General features: G+C 40.0%; 3 protein-coding genes across 4 annotated transcripts in view; 2 read left to right on the forward strand and 1 right to left on the reverse strand.

Annotated features, from left to right (window-relative positions):
- The window catches only part of usp45 (ubiquitin specific peptidase 45), a 22985-nt gene extending 13584 nt beyond the window's left edge, over positions 1-9401 (reverse strand). Inside the window, exons 1-6 of the mRNA XM_072460034.1 lie at positions 9102-9401; positions 8379-8489; positions 7576-7745; positions 7387-7487; positions 7128-7228; positions 763-911 (exon numbers count right to left, since the gene is read on the reverse strand). Coding sequence (XP_072316135.1) covers positions 763-911; positions 7128-7228; positions 7387-7487; positions 7576-7745; positions 8379-8481 — 624 coding nt within the window. The 5' untranslated portion in view covers positions 8482-8489; positions 9102-9401. The remainder of the gene's footprint in view (positions 1-762; positions 912-7127; positions 7229-7386; positions 7488-7575; positions 7746-8378; positions 8490-9101) is intronic.
- A 419-nt stretch (positions 9402-9820) lies between these two features.
- On the forward strand, positions 9821-11974 carry tstd3 (thiosulfate sulfurtransferase like domain containing 3). The gene is made up of 4 exons (XM_072460663.1): positions 9821-10058; positions 10145-10318; positions 11089-11248; positions 11474-11974. The coding sequence occupies exons 1-4, from the start codon at positions 9920-9922 to the stop codon at positions 11535-11537; spliced, it is 537 nt and encodes a 178-aa protein (XP_072316764.1). The 5' UTR covers positions 9821-9919; the 3' UTR covers positions 11538-11974.
- A 1273-nt stretch (positions 11975-13247) lies between these two features.
- Positions 13248-18797, forward strand: LOC140373921 (desmin). Of its 2 annotated transcripts, XM_072460660.1 has the most exons (12): positions 13248-13641; positions 13965-14124; positions 14209-14358; positions 14754-14873; positions 14953-15048; positions 15128-15262; positions 15345-15455; positions 15541-15651; positions 15734-15858; positions 15932-16047; positions 16228-18064; positions 18456-18797. In XM_072460660.1, exons 1-12 carry the CDS (start codon positions 13427-13429, stop codon positions 18544-18546), a joined length of 3267 nt encoding a protein of 1088 aa, XP_072316761.1. In that variant the 5' UTR covers positions 13248-13426; the 3' UTR covers positions 18547-18797. The 2 variants fall into 2 exon arrangements, with proteins under 2 accessions (XP_072316761.1, XP_072316762.1); XM_072460661.1 differs by lacking the exon at positions 16228-18064 and having other exon boundaries at positions 13257-13641; positions 15932-16049.
- Positions 18798-18969: the final 172 nt, after the last annotated feature.

An 18969-nucleotide genomic window follows, 5' to 3' on the forward strand; every position in this document is an offset into this window, starting at 1 on the left:
ATGACAATGGAGGGACTGGAGAGGCTCTACAGTTGTGTTGTATGGTATCATGCTCTACACCAACTGTGCACTCGTATGTGGACAGGTAAACAAGCTCAAACCTTTTTTGGTGTTCAATATATTTCTTAAAATGACCTCAAGCCCAGGCCATTTTACAGACATAACCACTATATGCACCACAGATGCTTTAAATTATGATAGAATACAAAGAAAAAAATCTGTAGCATATTCAAAATAATATATGTTAGGAAACACCTCAGGGATGTAGTTGTGTTTTGGGTACAAAACAACAGAAGGATTCAAAGACAACATTTGTTGGGACATTTGTGTCAGGTTAAAACAATGTGAACAACTTGTTGAATAACAGTAAACCAGAGATCTGCATTCCAGATGCCATTGCTCTCAAAATTTAGTTTTCCCCTACACTCGATGTACCGCTCTGATTTTTTTTCTTAAACTGTGTTACGTATGATTCAGCCTGTAGCCCTTTTTGTAACCCAAGAAATCCACTGTTTGCTACTATGAACTTTAGCTATCCGTAGGCTGATTCGCAGCTAGGTGGCACAATACATTAAAACAGCAGCAAAATAAAGCTGAAATACGGTGACGCTCTGCATATCTGAGTTGTTTACAACCTGCATTTGTCTAGGCAAATTGTATTAACTTAAATCAGTGAGACACTTCTGCCTATGGAACAGATCTGTTAGCCTAGCCCATTATGCCGCACATTAACTGTAATTGCAATAAATTAATGTAACCAACCTGCATGACAGCATTGAAGAAGCAGGTATTGCCCAGGTTAGTAAGGCCTTTCACAGGAACCAAGCTGCTGTTAATTGCAGGACTTTTGCTTCTTGATGAATCATAAAAATCTGATGATTCTTCTCTTAGTTTGATGGTCTTGGGTGACACTATTGAAACACAGACAGAAATTAAACAAATGCTCCCAAATGTATCCCTTATTATACAAGCAATTGGGCTGTATACATGTTCCTTATCTAAATGAAAGTAAAATATTAAAAAATAAAACTGGAGGGGAACATAGAGGGGAAGGAAAACCCATGTCTGGGAGCAGGATACAAGGCTGGCAGCTTGAAGAAGAGATGGGTCAGACCAGATGACAGCTGGAGAAGATACAGAGAAGTGGGGGCAGGGGTGCACAGACAGGCCAGCTGTTCCTCGTCAATAAACCCATATTTGAACAAATATCTATACACAGAGGACAAATAACGGAAGACTTAATGATCACAAAGGTTGCAATTTTCTAGCAAAAAAGTATACACTAACTGTATAAGACAAGCTATATGGTTTGAGAAATAAAGGAATCCCTTTGTTTGAAAAAAAAAAAAAAAAAACTAAATGAAGAAAATTCAATAGAACTATGTACTTTCATTATCATCAACCTGCTCAATTCAGGAGGTGGAAAAAGAACAAGGAACATTAAAAGAGCAAGTTGCCGGTTTGACAATACTTACTACCAGTCTCAAAAATGAAAACGAAAATCTAAAGGCGTCGCTGCTGGAGGTCTGTTGCAGAAGCATGCGGGAGAATCTACTGATCATGGGGATGGATGATACTAAAGGGTGGAGATCCTCGCCAGGACATTCCTCCAGGAGCAACTCGGTTTCACGGAGGAAGCTGCTAAGAAGATCCAACTGGAACAGGCACACAGGCTGGGCCAACGAAAGGAGCAAGGGAAACAGAGACCCACGATCGTAAAGTTCACCAGCTCCAAAGGTAAAGATGCAGTGCATGCTCTCTCAAAAAAGCATCTAGATTCTTCATGACCAACCAATACCCGCCGAGGTGGTTGAAAAGTGATGCAAGTTAATCATGAACCAATCATGAACTCCTTTAAGGTAAAAGGGCAAAAAGTCAGCCTTGTAGTAAGATAAGATAAGATAAGATATTCCTTTATTGTCCCACATGGGGAAATTTCATTGGTGCAACGCAGGTAGATACAGAGGTAGATACAGAAGAACAGATCACTTATAGGAAGTCTGAAAAACACTTTCAGTAGAAGATCTCCTATAAATAAATAAAAAACTCCCATAGACAAATAAATAAATACATAAATACCATTGCATGTGATCACGACAGTAATTGCACATGAATATGTGTCACGACAGCACATAGATTGCACATGAATTTCACAGTAATTGCACATGAATTGCACATGAATTCCAACAGCAATTGCACATATGACAGAATTGCACATGGTTAGGTCAGTATTGCGAGTGTTCAGTACGAACAGTGTTTGTTATAAAGTCTGACAGTAGATAAACTTTATGTGAATGGACAGTCGTAATGGCACGATTAACAATAATAAAGACACATGATGAGCCATAACATGAGACATAACAATCGCACAATGATTATTTCAATTGTGTCATTGCGACATCGTCGTGGTAACGACTGGAGCCTCTCAAGTTTACACCGGAACATCATCAATGAATTGCTGGGATATGCTTTGCCATTTTACTTTTGGGTACATGTTTGTGTGTTCTATGTCAGTATGTCTGTGATTTTTGTGTTTCGTACTATTGTGAAACAACATTAAGTTATGGGAAAGTTTATGATTTAAAACCGATGGTATTGAGAGTATTATTAAAATGTGCAAAGGACAATTTCAGGCCCAATGGTTAACAAATTCCAACACATTTTCTTGTTGTTACTTTAGATAAAAGGTTGGATCGAAAAGAAGTAGTTTGATAAATTATCATTCTAAATCTTTGCAAAAAAATCAATGATTTCATGGATTAATTTTATTTAATTGATTTCTGGATATTAAAATACCCTGAGTTAACAAGATATACATGGAGAAAATAAAAACAGACACGTCTTAAAGATTATTTTTTATATCATTCTCCATGATAAACAATATCAGCAATATCAATTGAAGACAAATTAAGGTCAGACCACAAGTAGGGTTCAAATTTACAATGGAAGAAAACACCCGTGGACCTGGATATTGGAAGTTTAATCAAATCCTACTACAGGATGGTGAATTTATAGAAATAACAAAACACATTTGAGATTTTCTTTTAAATATAATAAAGGCTATGCAAACCCTCTCATAGTCTAGGAAGCTTTTAAATGTACTTTTAGGGGATATGCTATTGCCTACTGTTCATGGAAAAGGAAACAACTGAAAGGCAAAGAATCAAAATGAAAGGAAGAGATTGAAGATGTGAAAAAAAACAATTGATGAAAATGTAGATTCAACTAATGAGAAACTTGATGTTCTAACAGTTAAACAGGACGAGTTAGCTTATTTGGAAGAAAAGTGTTTAATAAAAAGTTAGGATTATAAAAGGGCAATATGGATGAAAAAGGGAGAGAAGTGCTCAAAAGTTTTTCCTGAGTTTTCAAATAAAAAATAATGTATCTAAGGTAGATTTTAAAAATGGGACTATATTATTGCAGTACTGAAATAAATTGAAAATTATATTAAGAATATATTTTCACATCAGGTATATTGTAATTTGATAAGAAACATCAATACCATGAACTAAATTAAAATAAAATATAAACAATTGCAATGAACAAAACAATGGATAACATATAATAAATATATTAATAAGAATAAAAACATAATTAAATAATAATAGTAATAATAATACATTGATTAATAAATAAAACAAAAAATAACCTATTTTTGGAAAGTAAATATATGGCCCACTAAAACACATTGAAATACAGGTGGTGTTTTCGGGTTTATTTTCCTTTTTGTCCATTATTGGTGTTATGGGATTTTTTTTCTTCAATTGATGTAATTTGAAAAAAAAAAAAAACAGGAGAGAGAGAACAAAAATGTCAGGTGAGGTCGGGGAGAGACTTTAGTGGTCAGGTCTTGAATACAAAGATGTAATAAAACTTGTGTAGCAGAGAAACCAGAAAAACTAACCGAGAGCTATGCAAATGCCTATGGACACTCTGCATCTGGGACTGTTACCCAAGGTAAACAATGTTCAGGAACCATCTGGTAGAGACCGGAGAGAAGGGGGGGCAAAAGAGGGCAGTCGAAGGGGGACAGTGGGTGGAGGAAAGGTTTGCAGCAAGCACTAGCATATGGAAAAACAGATTTTTCCTCTCCCTGCAGCAGTTAGTGAAGGCAAATGTCAGCATGCTCTGTGTCCACGCTTGACTGTGCTGCAGTCAGCACTACCACCTGGCCCTCGCTGTTCAGCCACCGAGTGTTGGCTGCACTGACACTGTGGAGCCGTTCCCCAGGGTTGAGCGGAGTTGAGGCACGTACACCAACCATTCTGCATCTGCACAGCCTGGCTGTTTTTACCAAAAACTTATCTTAACTAAAAAAAATGTCACTGTTAAGAGAGTAAGAGAGAAAACATCTCAGCATTACACTACAATATATAATTATAATAAATGTGTATATAAAACAAGGAAACTATTTAAAAATCTATGAAGGATTCACATTTTAAACTCAACTTTTAAACCATGTCCATGCAGTCGCATTATGTAATGGCCATTGGACTTCATGCCTCCTTAGTGCTCACTTACAGCGCTGCAGTCTGTGGTACCAAGGCCAGCTCCTTTCATGCAGAGCAGTCAGTGAAGGGGAAGGCCAAGCAACACCAAATGTCTTATTAATTTGCTAATTTGTTGTGACTGTGGGGCATAAAAGCCAGTTTCCTTGCCATCTGAGGCCAAGAGTACCACTGCCATGTTACTTACACATACACACATGAACAGACGCTCGCTTTGCTACCCACTATTTGGCCTAGTTTCATGTGCGATGGTGGAATAAAGACTTGATTACCCCTGTGAAAGCACCACCAGGGGACAAACCTCTTAATCGCCACTCACTCGGGAAAACAAAACTGTGGAGAAGGTAAGAATTTTACTCAACACTTTGTGCTCCTCCCTCATGGCAGGCTCATGTCAATTAGTTCTCACAAAATACAATAAAGTACTATATTGGCGGAATTTAAGATATGACATATGTTGAAAATTGTGGCCAGTATTAATGATAAAAGCAATTTCATTACATAAAGACATAAAATAAAGTTTATAATTAAGTGTTTAATTTAAAAAAAAAAATTGCTCTAACATTTTAATTTGTGCCACAGCTGAGATACAAGTTGAGGCCCTGACCTCAATGTGCTTTTTACTGCAACTCTGTTACTTGAGCTGAAGGCCTTGATGGTGAGAGCGCACGGTTAATCGACTTCCTTTCTTCCCTGAGCTGCTGTTGTACAAAATTATTATAGAGAAGGAAAAAAATCCTTGCTGGGGCTCTTTTGTACTTGGGGTGTATAGGAAACAACAGTGCAACAGCACCTTTCTTGGAAAATCTGGCCTTCACACTGAAATGCAATTTCACAATCTCCTCAACCAACAAAAACTGCCTATTATGCTGCAACAATAGCCGTCTGCATCACCCTTTAGCCACTGGTGTGATGGCGGAAAAGGTGACATGTAATTTTAAAGAGGCGAAGGGGGAACACCGTCCAAGCAGGAGCAGGACAGTTTGATTGAGCAACATGTCCACAAACTGGTCTCTTTGAACACATAGCTAGCCAACAGGCTTTTAAAAAAAGACAGTTCTTTAACAAGTAATAAGGGGGGATTAAAGGGCTTAATGATATTGGGCAGTAATCCTGCATATCACATAAGTGTTATCTATCCTTGAAAAGGTAATTCATGAGTGACAGCAATACAAAACACATAATATAAATCATGTCTACCACTTTGCTCGAAGCACTCTTTCATGGGTATGTAATGTACTTGTAAAGGGTTCAAGATGAAAATATTCAGTGTTCCTTAAAAAAATGTTTTCAGAACAAAATGTAGAATCCTCAAGTTAAAGATGGCAGTCAGAAGACTTTCTTTAATGCATTTACTGTATATTATATTATTATTAGACAGAGAAAATAAACATTGACCCTCTCCATCCATGCAGATGTTATGGTATTGTGTATTGTGTATTTTTATAATATTTGTTGGGTCATGTATCTTGGGAATGCATGATGTCAAGGTGGGCCCTCAAAGGAATTTGAAACAAATGTTTATTTATGTGTGTGTCTACAGAGAGTTAGTGCGCTCCAGCTGTTAAGATCCCACTGCTCTGGCTTGTGAAGGACCCTGGCTCCCACTAGTGCAGCGCACAGGCCCAGAGGTGGTGAGACACGCGGCACAGTAACAAGAAACACAACACAGAGCACCGAGACAAAGAGTGACACGGCAGAGGCTGAACCCTGCACAGCTGCTCTTGTTCTTTAGGGAACCCAGCTGGGAAACAGTGCTCAGGCGCTTAATTCCTCTAACGTGTGCTTTCATGCAGGAGAGAGGGTTAGGGAATGGGTGGGGAATTTTTAAAACAACTCTCCTACAAGTATGCATCCACATCTGAGTGACTGTTGGGGAATCAGCCACACTGAGCCTGGATTAATGTGCTATGACCACTTTCCATATTAAAACATATGCTTTTTTTACCATCTGGCTGAGTAGCTGCCAGATGTCTCTAAAAAGAATACTAGTTATACAGACAATGTTTTGTCTATAATTGCAGTATGTAAGCCAATAATCTATTAATGCATATAAAATGTAAACTGTATCAACTATTCTAACTGTATCAACTATTCTCTGCACTGCCGTTTCTCTGCAAAGTTTTTCGGTAAACCATGACCAGCAGGGGGAGCCTGTCAACAGCTCTAAATATGATGGTGTTAGGTTTACATTTTTCTATTTTGAAAACATTTCAATATTTTAACCTTGCAAAACAAAATAAAAGTACATGGCACAAAATGTACAACTGTTACAGACTTCCCTGTTGTTCATGGCCTATCTTGTTTTGGCCTGTAGGCTTTATTAGAAAGGACAGCATAGCATGAAATGGGGATGAGACTGCATCGCACATGTGCTATCCATTTAACCATCAAGCGGCACCCAATAGCAATAGTAATGACCAGTGGTGGAGTGGTCTAAGTAGCAGCACATATGCCCGGCTCTATGCGGCCGTCATCAGCATTTCTGGCTGCACTGTTCTGTCTAATAAAGCCTACAGGGCAAGAATCCTAATAAAAAAAGAGATAATTTAATTTAAAAAATGAATAGCACAATAGGGAGTTACCAGACCTTCAACATACTAGCAAATGCTGTACCTGATGTTGCCTTGACAGACTGCTTTTGTAGAAAGTCCAAGGTCTGAGCCAAAGCCTTCTTGTTGCAATGAGTGGAGAGTTCCTCGTTACATTCAAAACACCTGTGACAGTGACAAAAAGTCAGAACAATTTTCAAGAAGAAATCAGTCATGAAAAAGTATCTGTAATTATGTAGAAATACAATTAAATGGAGACTAGAATTGGAAAAAGTATGTTGTATTGCATAACACAAATGTTACAACATTTGGTGGCATCTCACCAGGCCTTCCATGTGCTTAGACTTATTGTTATGCAATGGGACTCCAGATGGAACGCTTGGTGGTGTTTCACAGCATGTAGGATTCCGGACTTATTACAACCCTGTAACCAAAAACAGATTGATGCCATTTTTATTTATGCAAATCATTTTCAGAGATTATTTTTAAATGACTGCTGACCAAATCCTGACCTGGAATCCACACTTGAGACACACAAGAATGTCATGTGATATCACCGACTCGCCATCGATCAGGGTCCTTTCTTTAAGACACTCAGAGCACACCAACCACACACTAGACAGGACAGACTTCCTCACCGAGTTCAGATCTATGGCCTTACTTACATGCTGACACGTCAACCCTGAAGATGAAAGAACTATTAGACGTGTACAGCAATAAAAGCACAAGATATGGATAAATAACACTGGAAAACAGGGCCAAAACCAGCACACTAAGCAATATGGTCCCATCATAGTAAAATGGGTCATAGGCCGGACCATATTTTACATAGCTGTTATTTACTACCCAACTCTACTATTCTTTTTACATCAGATGAATCAGATTACCATCTATGTTTAAGACCTTAACATCGTGTTTCAGACTCTGTGGCCTAGTCTGATGTGACCTACAATGTTTAGTCTTGGTTCAGGACAAGGTTAGATTTGCTGCTATGATCTGCTCTAGCACAAGTATGGTTTTTGGTTGACACAGAGTTGGTCTTTGCTTAGTCCTGCTTTAGTCCAGTTTTTAAATGCCAACATTGTTAACTTGTCTTTATTTAACTCAGTGAAAGAATAGATTTCTCTTTAATAGTATAATTGTGAGTTGTTATTGGGTACACGTAAACAGTAAAATTGTGGAGCAGTTTTTAGTCCGGCCCCCAGACAAATATCCCTCCGAAAAACCTGGCCCCATGGAAAATATAATTGAATAGCCCTGCTGAAAACACTTGACTTGTGTTCAGTTGTTTTTAAAGTTCATAACGGAGACTTACCACTGACTTCATCTGATGACTCCTCATCTCGAGGCTTTCTTGGTTTATTTGTCCGCTTAGTCATTTCTGCGGTTTTTAAAGAGAAAGGGTCCTTTAGCCGCATCTGGAAATCTGGATTTAAGATGTGAATAAAAAGCAATTGGTTTACTACTGAAGTTGACATGCCATTGACACTATTTCAGATGTACTGCCGAATTCGCAATATTTCAAAACTAATTCAAAAAGGACATAATGAAACAGATATTACATTACAGCGTCACATCATTCTAACATGACATTAATTCCATTGAAAAGTGCATACATTCTAACTCTTAGCCTCGCTAACCTCCCTCAAGGCTCATGGTACGCACAAACACACATAAGTCCTGAAAATTCCAAATAACACCTATGTCTAATGTGTCCAAACTTACTGATTACCACCACATTCTGACAAAGCTATGAGACACGGCAAGAGCTGCGCTCTATTAGTTAATGATGCTTCTTAATCCTGTGAGGTTAGTACAACATACTTTACATCACCAATTGACTGGATTTTAGGATTTTTTCCAGATAGTTGTAGTATGTTTACATGTCTATTAGTTGCCTTTTACGCAACTATGTTTAGGTGAGAATCATCATTTTTACTAGGAACCTGACATAAAAGGCATTTTGAGCTGATGCGTGTTAAAGCACAGATGAAACGTTACACAAAAGCATATTACATGACTATAACATAATACTCACCCTTGTTCTAGATCCAATTACTGTGTTAACTACCTTTGAGCTAACAGAACAAGCCAGCTGTTCCTGGCTACAACGTTTCACCTGCTACATTAGCTTGGAAGAGCAAACCAGCCTCGTAGAAAAAAATAACCATTTGTCATTGTATGTTCCATGAATATATTAGGCACAGATTTAAAACGATACAATATGAATAATACTAGTTATTTGTGGAATACGTATTGGTATGTTCTACATTTGCCTGGCTAGCGCTAGCAGCGAATAACAACACTCGTGACGCACAGTCATGACGCACAGGTGACGCACTACGGAAGGAGGATGGTGCGTTCAGAGATCATCAAAAACTTGCAATCATAATGTAGATCCATGGAGATAATTTGCCTTTCTACAAGATTAGATTAGAAATAATAATAAAACTAATACAAAAATAATAATAATATATTTGGACATTGCCTGGTCTTTCTGTGGAACAAATATGAATTGTATATGTTGTGTTTGTACTGATTTAACAGTTACTAAAACTAACACATACACATTTATTCAACCCTCAATTATTTAAACGTTTAAGTTAAACATATCCATTAAAGACACATTTACATTGTTCATGGCCTCCAATCAACTCACTTTGTGTATCATGTATGTCATCATGATTGAGTAATTAACGCTGTGCTGCCCTTTCCCTGCAGTTCTTACGCAACCACATTTGACCTTTCGCGCATGCGCCGGTAGGTTAGTTTGCTGGTATGCCACCACCAGCCTGGGCCGCCACTACACCATCTTAAGTAAACGTTAACAATAGGCAGCTGTACCGTTAATTGCACATGGCTTACAGAATATGTTGGAGGGTTGCCGCTGTCACCCCTCGTCTCTTGTGGAGGAGTTCAGTACTTCCTGAAAAGAGCTTTCCGAGAGGTCAAATCCGCCTGTCCAGCTTTGTCAAGAGTCACGGCCGATACACGAGTGAGTTCATGTTGTAGCCAAACCAGTCCTGAAAAAAAAAAAAAAGTACGGCGCTCTCATTTTCTTATTTGTTTTTCGTCCTTTAGGCACAAGTTTGATTGTTGATAGATCCTGTACAACTATACCATCGAGCACAGATGTGAGCTACGAGGAGCTAAAGCAAATCGTGGATGGAAAAAACAAAGCAGTGGTCATTGACGTTAGGGAGCCATGGGAGCTCAGGGAGTATGGAGCTATCCCAGGGGCCGTCAACGTGCCCCGTAAGCATGCACCCACAAGCATGCACCCACATGGCCAACAATGGGTCAACTGCAATATTTCCACTGTAATGCAGCCAGTAGAGCTATGTAGTCAAAAGGCTGTTTTCACCATCGGCCACACACCACAACAAAAATGGAGCTAATCTACTAGACCTGTTACTTGGACTAGACCAAGGGGAAACCAGGACTAGAGAGCAACACCAAACTATATTTTATAGTATGTGTGGAAGTGCAGTGTTTTCCATTGATAGAGGGGACTAATTTTGCCTCTCCATAGTCTTCATTTGGTATGGTATATTGGCCTAAATGAAGCATACAAATGTTCAAATAAATCAAAAATAATAAGGGAAAGTTCAAAAGTCAAGGCCTCTATTCTGTCAGCATTAAAATCACAATCCAATAGATAAAACAACAAGTATTAATTATAACATTTCCTTTAAAAGAGAAGTGCAGATAGAATCCTTTCAGTCATATGCACACCTAAACAGAACTATTTTCAGCCTGGATTTCAACCTTGCTAGAGTAGAGGCCTGTCTCACATCTTCAGGAAGACTGTTCCAGATTTTGGATTTTAGCTGCATAAAACTGACTCTGGCACCAGCAGAAGGCTGGTCTCTGAGGTCCTCAGAGTCCGAGACGGTTCATATGGCACTAAGATTTCAGAAATGTAGTTTGGTTTTAGGCATTTAATGTTTAATTGTTTTTTTTGTGGCAATACATAATCACCCACGACTACATAGTTTCATGTTTGCATTTTACATATTTTCTAGTGGGTCAGATCAACACTGCTCTTCGGCTGGATACAGAGGAGTTCAAGGAGATGTATGGAGATGAAATGCCCCAGCCAACTGACAGCATAGTGTTCACCTGTTTGGCTGGAGTTCGAAGCAAGACCGCAATGGAAACCGCCTCTTCACTTGGATACAAGAGGTGAGAGTTTTTATGTGGAATTTTTGTTACAAATGTTGCTGATTTGCATTATCGCAGGTTGTGACTTTTTTACCATCAATTATTTTACTTATAAATTTGATTATAAGTAAAATAATTGATGATAAAAAGTCACATATTTGTTATCTGTAGGGTTAGCAATATGGTGGTTTGTAATAAATGGACTATAGTTAGCTGACATTAAAGCCTTTTTTCTCCAAATTTCAGTGTTCAACATTATCCAGGTGGATGGCAAGAGTGGGTGACGCTTGAACAGAAGAACACTCCATAAATTGCATTTGTATAATATTCTCCATTATTTACATTTGGTAAATATTATGCAAGAAATATCCAAAGATGTACTAATTTAACTTTGAGTTGATCATGTATTGATTTAAAAATGTATTTGCAACAAATACATCCCAAACTATTGTTAATGTGAATGTGCTAAATATACTTGCTCTGACACTATGCAAGGTATGAGCCATGGAGAGATCTGTAGATGGCCTTTTGATTCTTTGAACATCAACACTTTGTAGGCAGTGCCTCTCCTTCCATAGTTCTAATGTATTGAGTGGGTAACATTTTCTCCTTTTTTATGGCTCTGTTCAAATACATTTTGAACTCTGGCTGTAGCCATACTATTTTCAATTACTTAAGATAATTACGATTTCAACTACTTTTGTATATAAGTAATAAGTACAGTTAATTCAGGAACAAAAATAAAAATGTTTTCATATAAACCGTTTGTTTTTTATATTTTTTTATTCATAGGCTTTATTGAGAGATTGTTGCAGGCTATGAGTTCAGATGAACAACAGTATGTGCTGTGCCCAATATCTCATGGTATGAATTTGCCGCTGACTCTTTAATAAGCTCCTTGTTCCAAATACTTTAACAGTTGTAAATTAGAAGGGAGCAATCTGTTCTTGTCCTATGTTGACCCTGAACCTTGTTCCCTCCCTAACTACTTTCATTTTACAGCTTAATAAATGCCTTCAAAGAACATATAAACAAACATTACTTCAGATTGCTATAACTATGAAGCTACTTGTTAATATGAGACCACTAGCACACTAGGGAAAATGACTCACTCTAAAATATTGACTTGAAGTTTGCAAGATATAATTTTAACCAGGAAATTGTATATTCATATTTTTTTAAACTCTCAGACACACAAAACGCAGCAGAATGACACAAGTGGTAGTAGAAGAACATGTATAATATTAATCACAAGATCCACTTCATCAATCTAGTCATAATGCTAAGTGGTGCTTTTGATGGCATTTGAAGTGAAGGCTTTTTAAATGCCACAAAGATGAGTGATGTTATTTCATTAGAGGATTAAAAGAGCAATGAGAGATGAGCCCAATTGTGCCTGTGACTGAATAAAACTACCACCACCTCTTCCAAACATCCCAGGCTGCTGCAAAGTGAGGTCAATGGAAAGAATAGACATCGGGTTAGTAAATCAACAGCACTGGGAAGTATCCTGGACCTTGACGTGAGAGATGGTAAAAAGAAAAAGAACAAAAAAACCGAGCTGCTCGTTTTGATAGATCAAAAAATAAAATATATAAAATCCTTAGAATTTAGAATATTGGTTCCAGCCAATGATGTTGGAATTGTGTCAGAAGAGATTATTTTGCTTATTTATTTGATGGGGGCAGTACATATTAACGAAGATCTATAAAATACAGTGTAGTTATGCCGGATTTAGCAAAGATGCCAATTCACGTAACATCTTAGATGTGTTGTACACAACCCATCTATCACAGTTTAAAATGGTAAACCCTTATTGTTTTCTTATTGCTTTTCCTCTTTAAAATCTATTCTAGCTTGTCCCTCAAAATGCTCAGCTTAATTTGGGAACAACCCTATGATACATGTACAACACATCAGTTTCTATTTAGTTGAACAAAGTGTCAACTGACGCTATATCCATCCCATCCCTTTATTCACAAGCTCTTAACAGATAGGAGCAGCAGGTCAGTTTGGATTGGTGCAAGGGTTCGAGATTCCACAGCTGACAGTTCATAAACGGGGCCATCTTTTATGTAGAGTGGGCATGGCTCTAAATGGGAGTATAAAACCAGTCAGTGAGCTAAAAGTAAAGTGCCGCAAACAAGGTGCAGTAGCTGTAATTTTGGAAAGCACGTTTATTCCCTTTGTGTTGCAATCATGAGTCGCAGCCCAGAGAGAATCTCATCCTATCGTCGCCATTTTGAGGAAGGGATGAGCTCGTCCTACCAGGTACGGGTGTCCAGTCCTTCCCCTGTCCGGAGACAGGGCTGTGCTGGCTCTGCTGCGGGATACTCTGGTAGAGCTGGAGTTGTGCGGATGGAATCAGCAGGACGGACCATGTCAGCAACCCGCAGGTCTCGCATTGGAGCAGGGTAAGACTCACCATAGTGAGAAAGGAATGAATAGAAGATAGAAACCGGGTGTTGTAAACATTTATCTAAAGCATGACTCCTGTTAAATAAACTAAATAAATAGTAAATTAGGCTTTTAGAATACAATATTGGAATGTTATATCCTGTAATTTATGCAATAAGAAACATAAATCCAAATAGATCCATATTTATTGAACAAAAAATACTATTATACTAAATTATTAATACAATAAAGTATTAGTTATATTTGTGAACTAAATAAAAACTATACCAATACAACTTGAAATATTGATTATTGATATGATTACTTCTGCCTTTCTCAGGATGGGTGGTGGAGCCCTTGTCTGTGTGGGGCCAACAGGACAGCCCCCAATGGATCTGGATGCAGCTGCGGTTGAAAACCAGGAGTTCAAAGACACCCGCAGCAGTGAGAGACAGGAGATGGTTGTGCTGAATGATCGACTGGCTGTCTATATAGATAAGGTGTTTAAAATGGTCTAACCTTGGTTAATGACTGCCCTAATTTTGCAGTATCTTATACCATTCACTATTATTTGACTTCTGCAGGTGCGATCCCTGGAGCAACAAAATAAACTACTGGAAGCCGAGATAGAAGCCTATCAAAACCGTTTTTTAAAGCCATCTGGTTTGCGACTGTTGTATGAAGAACAACTGAGGGAGCTGAAAAAGATTGCTGACCAAATGAAAGCTCAAAGGGTAAAACGTGTTCAAACCACTCGCATATAATTGTAGTACTCCATGTTTTAAAACACAGAGACGTATTTGAGGCAGAACTTTTAGTTTCAGGCCAAATTCTACTTCACTGAGTTTTACAAGAAATGTCCAGGCAGAATGCAAGACGTCAACTTGGTGTTTTCAAGGTTGCTTACCTGGTAGACTGCTTATTTCTGGCAGGCAAATAAAGATGTGTTAATGTGTCATAGAGCACAAGGGTCTTTATGCACACTTGAGGGGACATTGTTATGCCTCTTAGTCACACACAAATTCACACGGACACAAGAAAGATTTATATTCTACATTTTCTACACACTCTTGTGCACGCACCTCCAAATCAATTACAATTAATTTTGCCTCTGGCTTTTGGGTGTCAGAACATTGCTTTTGCAGCCAAGGATTCCACCGCCGCGCAACTGGCAGCAATGAAACTCAAATACGAGGAAGCTATTGAGTTAAAGAGAAAAGTCGAAGCTGAAATTGAAGCCTTCCGTCCAGTATGTTCTCTAAAATATTCTTAAACATAATTTCAAGAAAATAATTTATGCCACAGTTACAGCAGCTTTCATTTTTTAGGATGTTGATCAAGCGACCTCCTCTCGCATTGCATTAGAGAAGAGATTTGAGCAGTTAGAAGTGGAAATTGAGTTCCTGAAACGTGTTCATCAGCAGGTGAATACTTCTATATAAGCATCTATATAAAAATGCAACAACGATTTACCCAATTACAATGGATTTTTGTCTTTAACAGGAAATTGAGGAGCTGATGAAGCAAATTTATGCTGCTCATGTGTCAGCCGAGAGTGCATTCTCTCTTCCTGATTTGGCCGGGGCCCTCAAACAAATCCAAAACCAGTATGATGACATTGCCGCCAAAAACCTGCAGGTAAGAAAAAAAACATGTTATTCAATGTAGTCAGACAGTATTGTGTTTCTGAAAAGATGGTGTTGTTTTTTTTTTTTCCAAGGAGATGGATTCTTGGTATAAAAACAAGTTTGAGGATATGACCAAAAAGACATCCCGACATGTGGATCATGTTCGAAGCTTTAGAGAGGGATTAGGGCATGCCAAAAAAGAGGTATGTGTATAGTACCTAAATATAAAAATGATTTGAGTGGTATTTATTCCTATTTCATGACGAATAATACATTTTATATTTAAAGATTCAAAATAAAGAACGTGACCTGGAAGCCCTCAAGACAAAGAATGAAGCTCTTGAAGCTAAAATACGTGAGATGCAAGAAAAGTACAGAAAAGAGTTAGAAGAACTGCAGGTATACTTTTTTTTATCCATACATCATTCATTAAAAGAAAATTGTGGGGAAAAATACTACAAACCTTTAATTCAACGTTTAGGCCCGGATTGAGAGTTTGCAGATTGACATGAAAACCACAAAAGAGAAAATTGCCTTGCACCTGCGCGAGTACCAGGACCTCCTGAATATTAAAATGTCATTAGAGATTGAGATTACAACTTACAGGTAAAGAAAATATTTCAAATATGTCTGGAGTTTGTTAGCTAATACAACAATAACCATATTGTGTCTTTTCCAGGAAACTGATTGAGGGAGAGGATCTGCGTCTGGCTGGCATGATGCAAACTTTGTCTCTGTCCAGCTGTAGCATGAGTGCCATTGGTTCTGGGATGAGCTTCGGCGAAGGAGGCATAGGCGTAGGTGGCACTGGTGGAGGAGGAACTGGAGTGGTTGGAGTTAGCCGTGTAGGTGGCTCTGGTAGAGGAGGAACTGGAGTGGTTGGAGTTAGCAGTGTAGAGGGCACTGGTGTAAGAGGAGCTGGAGTTAGCAGTGTAGGTGGCACTGGTGGAGGAGGAGCTGGAAGAGCTGGACTTAGCGGTGTAGGTGGCACTGGTGGAGGAGGAGCTGGAGTGGTTGGAGTTAGCAGTGTAGATGGCTCTGGTGGAGGAGGAGCTGGAGTTAGCGGTGTAGGTGGCACTGGTGGAGGAGGAGCTGGAGTTAGCGGTGTAGGTGGCACTGGTGGAGGAGGATCTGGAGTTAGCGGTGTAGGTGGCACTGGTGGAGGAGGATCTGGAGTTAGCGGTGTAGGTGGCACTGTTGGAGGAGGAGCTGGAGTTAGCGGTGTAGGTGGCACTGTTGGAGGAGGAGCTGGAGTTAGCGGTGTAGGTGGCACTGTTGGAGGAGGATCTGGAGTTAGCGGTGTAGGTGGCACTGTTGGAGGAGGAGCTGGAGTTAGCGGTGTAGGTGGCACTGTTGGAGGAGGAGCTGGAGTTAGCGGTGTAGGTGGCACTGTTGGAGGAGGAGCTGGAGTTAGCGGTGTAGGTGGCACTGTTGGAGGAGGAGTTGGAGTTAGTGGTGTAGGTGGCACTGGTGGAGGAGGAGCTGGAGTGGTTGGCGTCAGCGGTGTAGGTGGCACTGGTGGAGGAGGAGCTGGAGTGGTTGGAGTTAGCGGTGGAGGCTATGGTGGTGGAGCAGGGATAGTTGGAGGGGCCATTTCTGGAGCAAGAATGGGTGCCGCAGGTTCTGTCATTGGTGTATCCGGTAGGGGAGGGGCCGCTGTAGGGGACGTTAGCAAAGGAGCTATGGGTGTAAGTATGGTCGGCGTGGTGGCAGGAACTTCAGGTTTTGGTGGTGGTGATGCTGATTTAACACATACTAGTGCCATAGAGGGTGGAGTCGGCGCTGGAGAACGAGGTATATCTGGAGACATTGGCACAGGTCTTGGTGGTTTGGGAAGTGGCCGTGAAGCCAAGCTTAAAGGTAGTGGTATTGGTCTTAGCGGTACAGGTCTTGGAGTCTCTGACATTGATAACGGCCTTGGAGGGCCTGGGTCTAACCTGTTAGGAGGAATGAATGCTGATATCGGCGCCACTGGGGCACTCACTGAAGGTGGTGGAATTATTCCAGGAGGTGCATACCCTGGTGTGGGCATTGGCGTTGCTGGAATCGGGACAGGTGGTCTTAGAACTGGTCGTGAAGGGATCGAAAGTGTGGGGAGTGAAGCAATTGAAGCAAGCTTGGAAGGTAGAGTTACTGGTTCAAGTGGTCCACACCCTGGGGCAGGCATGGGTACCACTGCCATAGGTTTTTCAGGTTTGGAAGCTGGAGCAGTGCATAGCAGTCTTGGAACTAGCCCTGAAGTCATTGGTCCAGGAGGTTCATACACTGGTGTGGTTGGTGCAGGCGCTGACCTCACACATGCTGGAGCTAGTACTGAGGACCGTACTAATGTCGGTCTTGTGAGGGCAGGTGGTACCAGTGTGGGAGGACTTGGCCTTAGCGCTGAGAGTGCTGTAATTGGCTCTGGAGCAAGGTCAACAGGTTTTGGTGGTTCTCTTGGAGGTGTGGGTTCAGTAGGTGGGGAAGGGTCCAGTTTGGATGCCAGTTCAGTTGGAGGAACAGGTATCAGTGGTTTGTCAAGTCTAGGTGGTATTGGAGGTACACAGATGGGTCCAGGGGATGCCAAATCTCGTTCAGGAGGGAGTGCAGAGGCAGCAGGACAGGGCACTGGTGGTGACAGGGGTGTTGTCGGTGTACAGGGCTCTGGTGGTATTGCATTTAAAGGATTTGACGACCCAAAAAGGTTAGAGATGGCAGTAAAGGGGGGCAGTGGTTCTGGGGTGGGTTTTATATCTGATCAATTTGGCAGCAGCATTGAGCCCTATGCCGAGCAGGCTGTGGAGGTGACAGAGAGAAGGACAGTTCTTATTAGGTAAAGGGTGCAAAATATAATAATTACACAGCAAAATGGTGAATGTTGTCTCAATAAATGAAAATACACAGAATAGGGGGGATCTAAACTGTGCACGCTATGCCGAGATCTGTCAAGGCACTAGTTATATCTTGCAATGGGAATGATAACGATACTCTGACTAGTTCTTCTAGTCAACTATTTTAAACATGTCACTCCTGGAAGGGTCTATTGAACAAAGGATGAATTTCCATCAATGGCACCATTTCACACACCCCTCAAACTAAATAGTAATCCATGACAAATGTTCATACAATAACAAGTGTATAGGTTAAACCGATGCGATTTTAACATTTTGCATAGTACTGTTTATGATAGTGCTTAACCAACATTTTCTCTTAATGCCTTACAGAACAGTTAAACATGCCAATGAAGTTCTGGAGATGGACCATCAGGAACAGACCTACACCATCAGCGGTGCAGCCGACTCTGATAATGAATAAGAATCAGCAGCCTGTGTGACCTCTGCTCACCCTGAATCCTCCATGCCCCCTCCTGCGCCACACTCACCAAGGCTCATGTTTGGACGCTGACCTCTCACCTTTGTCTTCCTGGACAAGAGCACCATAAATGTCCGTTGGCCACTTTATACGCCGCTGTGACTTTTAACGCTTAATAGCTCTGCAAGGATTAGCCACCCTCTGCTTTTTGACTATAGCACACCCCTTTGTCCTCTCACTTCCAATAAAGCTATCAGCATTTAATTATTTTTGGTTTCTTGTGCTTATTCTAAAAAAAGATAACAATTACATCCATCTAAATGCAGTATATCATATTGCCTGACTTATATATAAACTATCTCTGTTGAATAAAAAAATTTAATAAAGAAAAAGTATATGAGCAAATGGAGAGGAGATATGCAGTCA

The sequence above is a fragment of the Eucyclogobius newberryi genome, unplaced genomic scaffold (assembly GCF_026437365.1).
Source record: "Eucyclogobius newberryi isolate DKJ021-1_F unplaced genomic scaffold, fEucNew1.0.hap1 SCAF_3, whole genome shotgun sequence".
Taxonomy (NCBI): domain Eukaryota; kingdom Metazoa; phylum Chordata; class Actinopteri; order Gobiiformes; family Gobiidae; genus Eucyclogobius; species Eucyclogobius newberryi.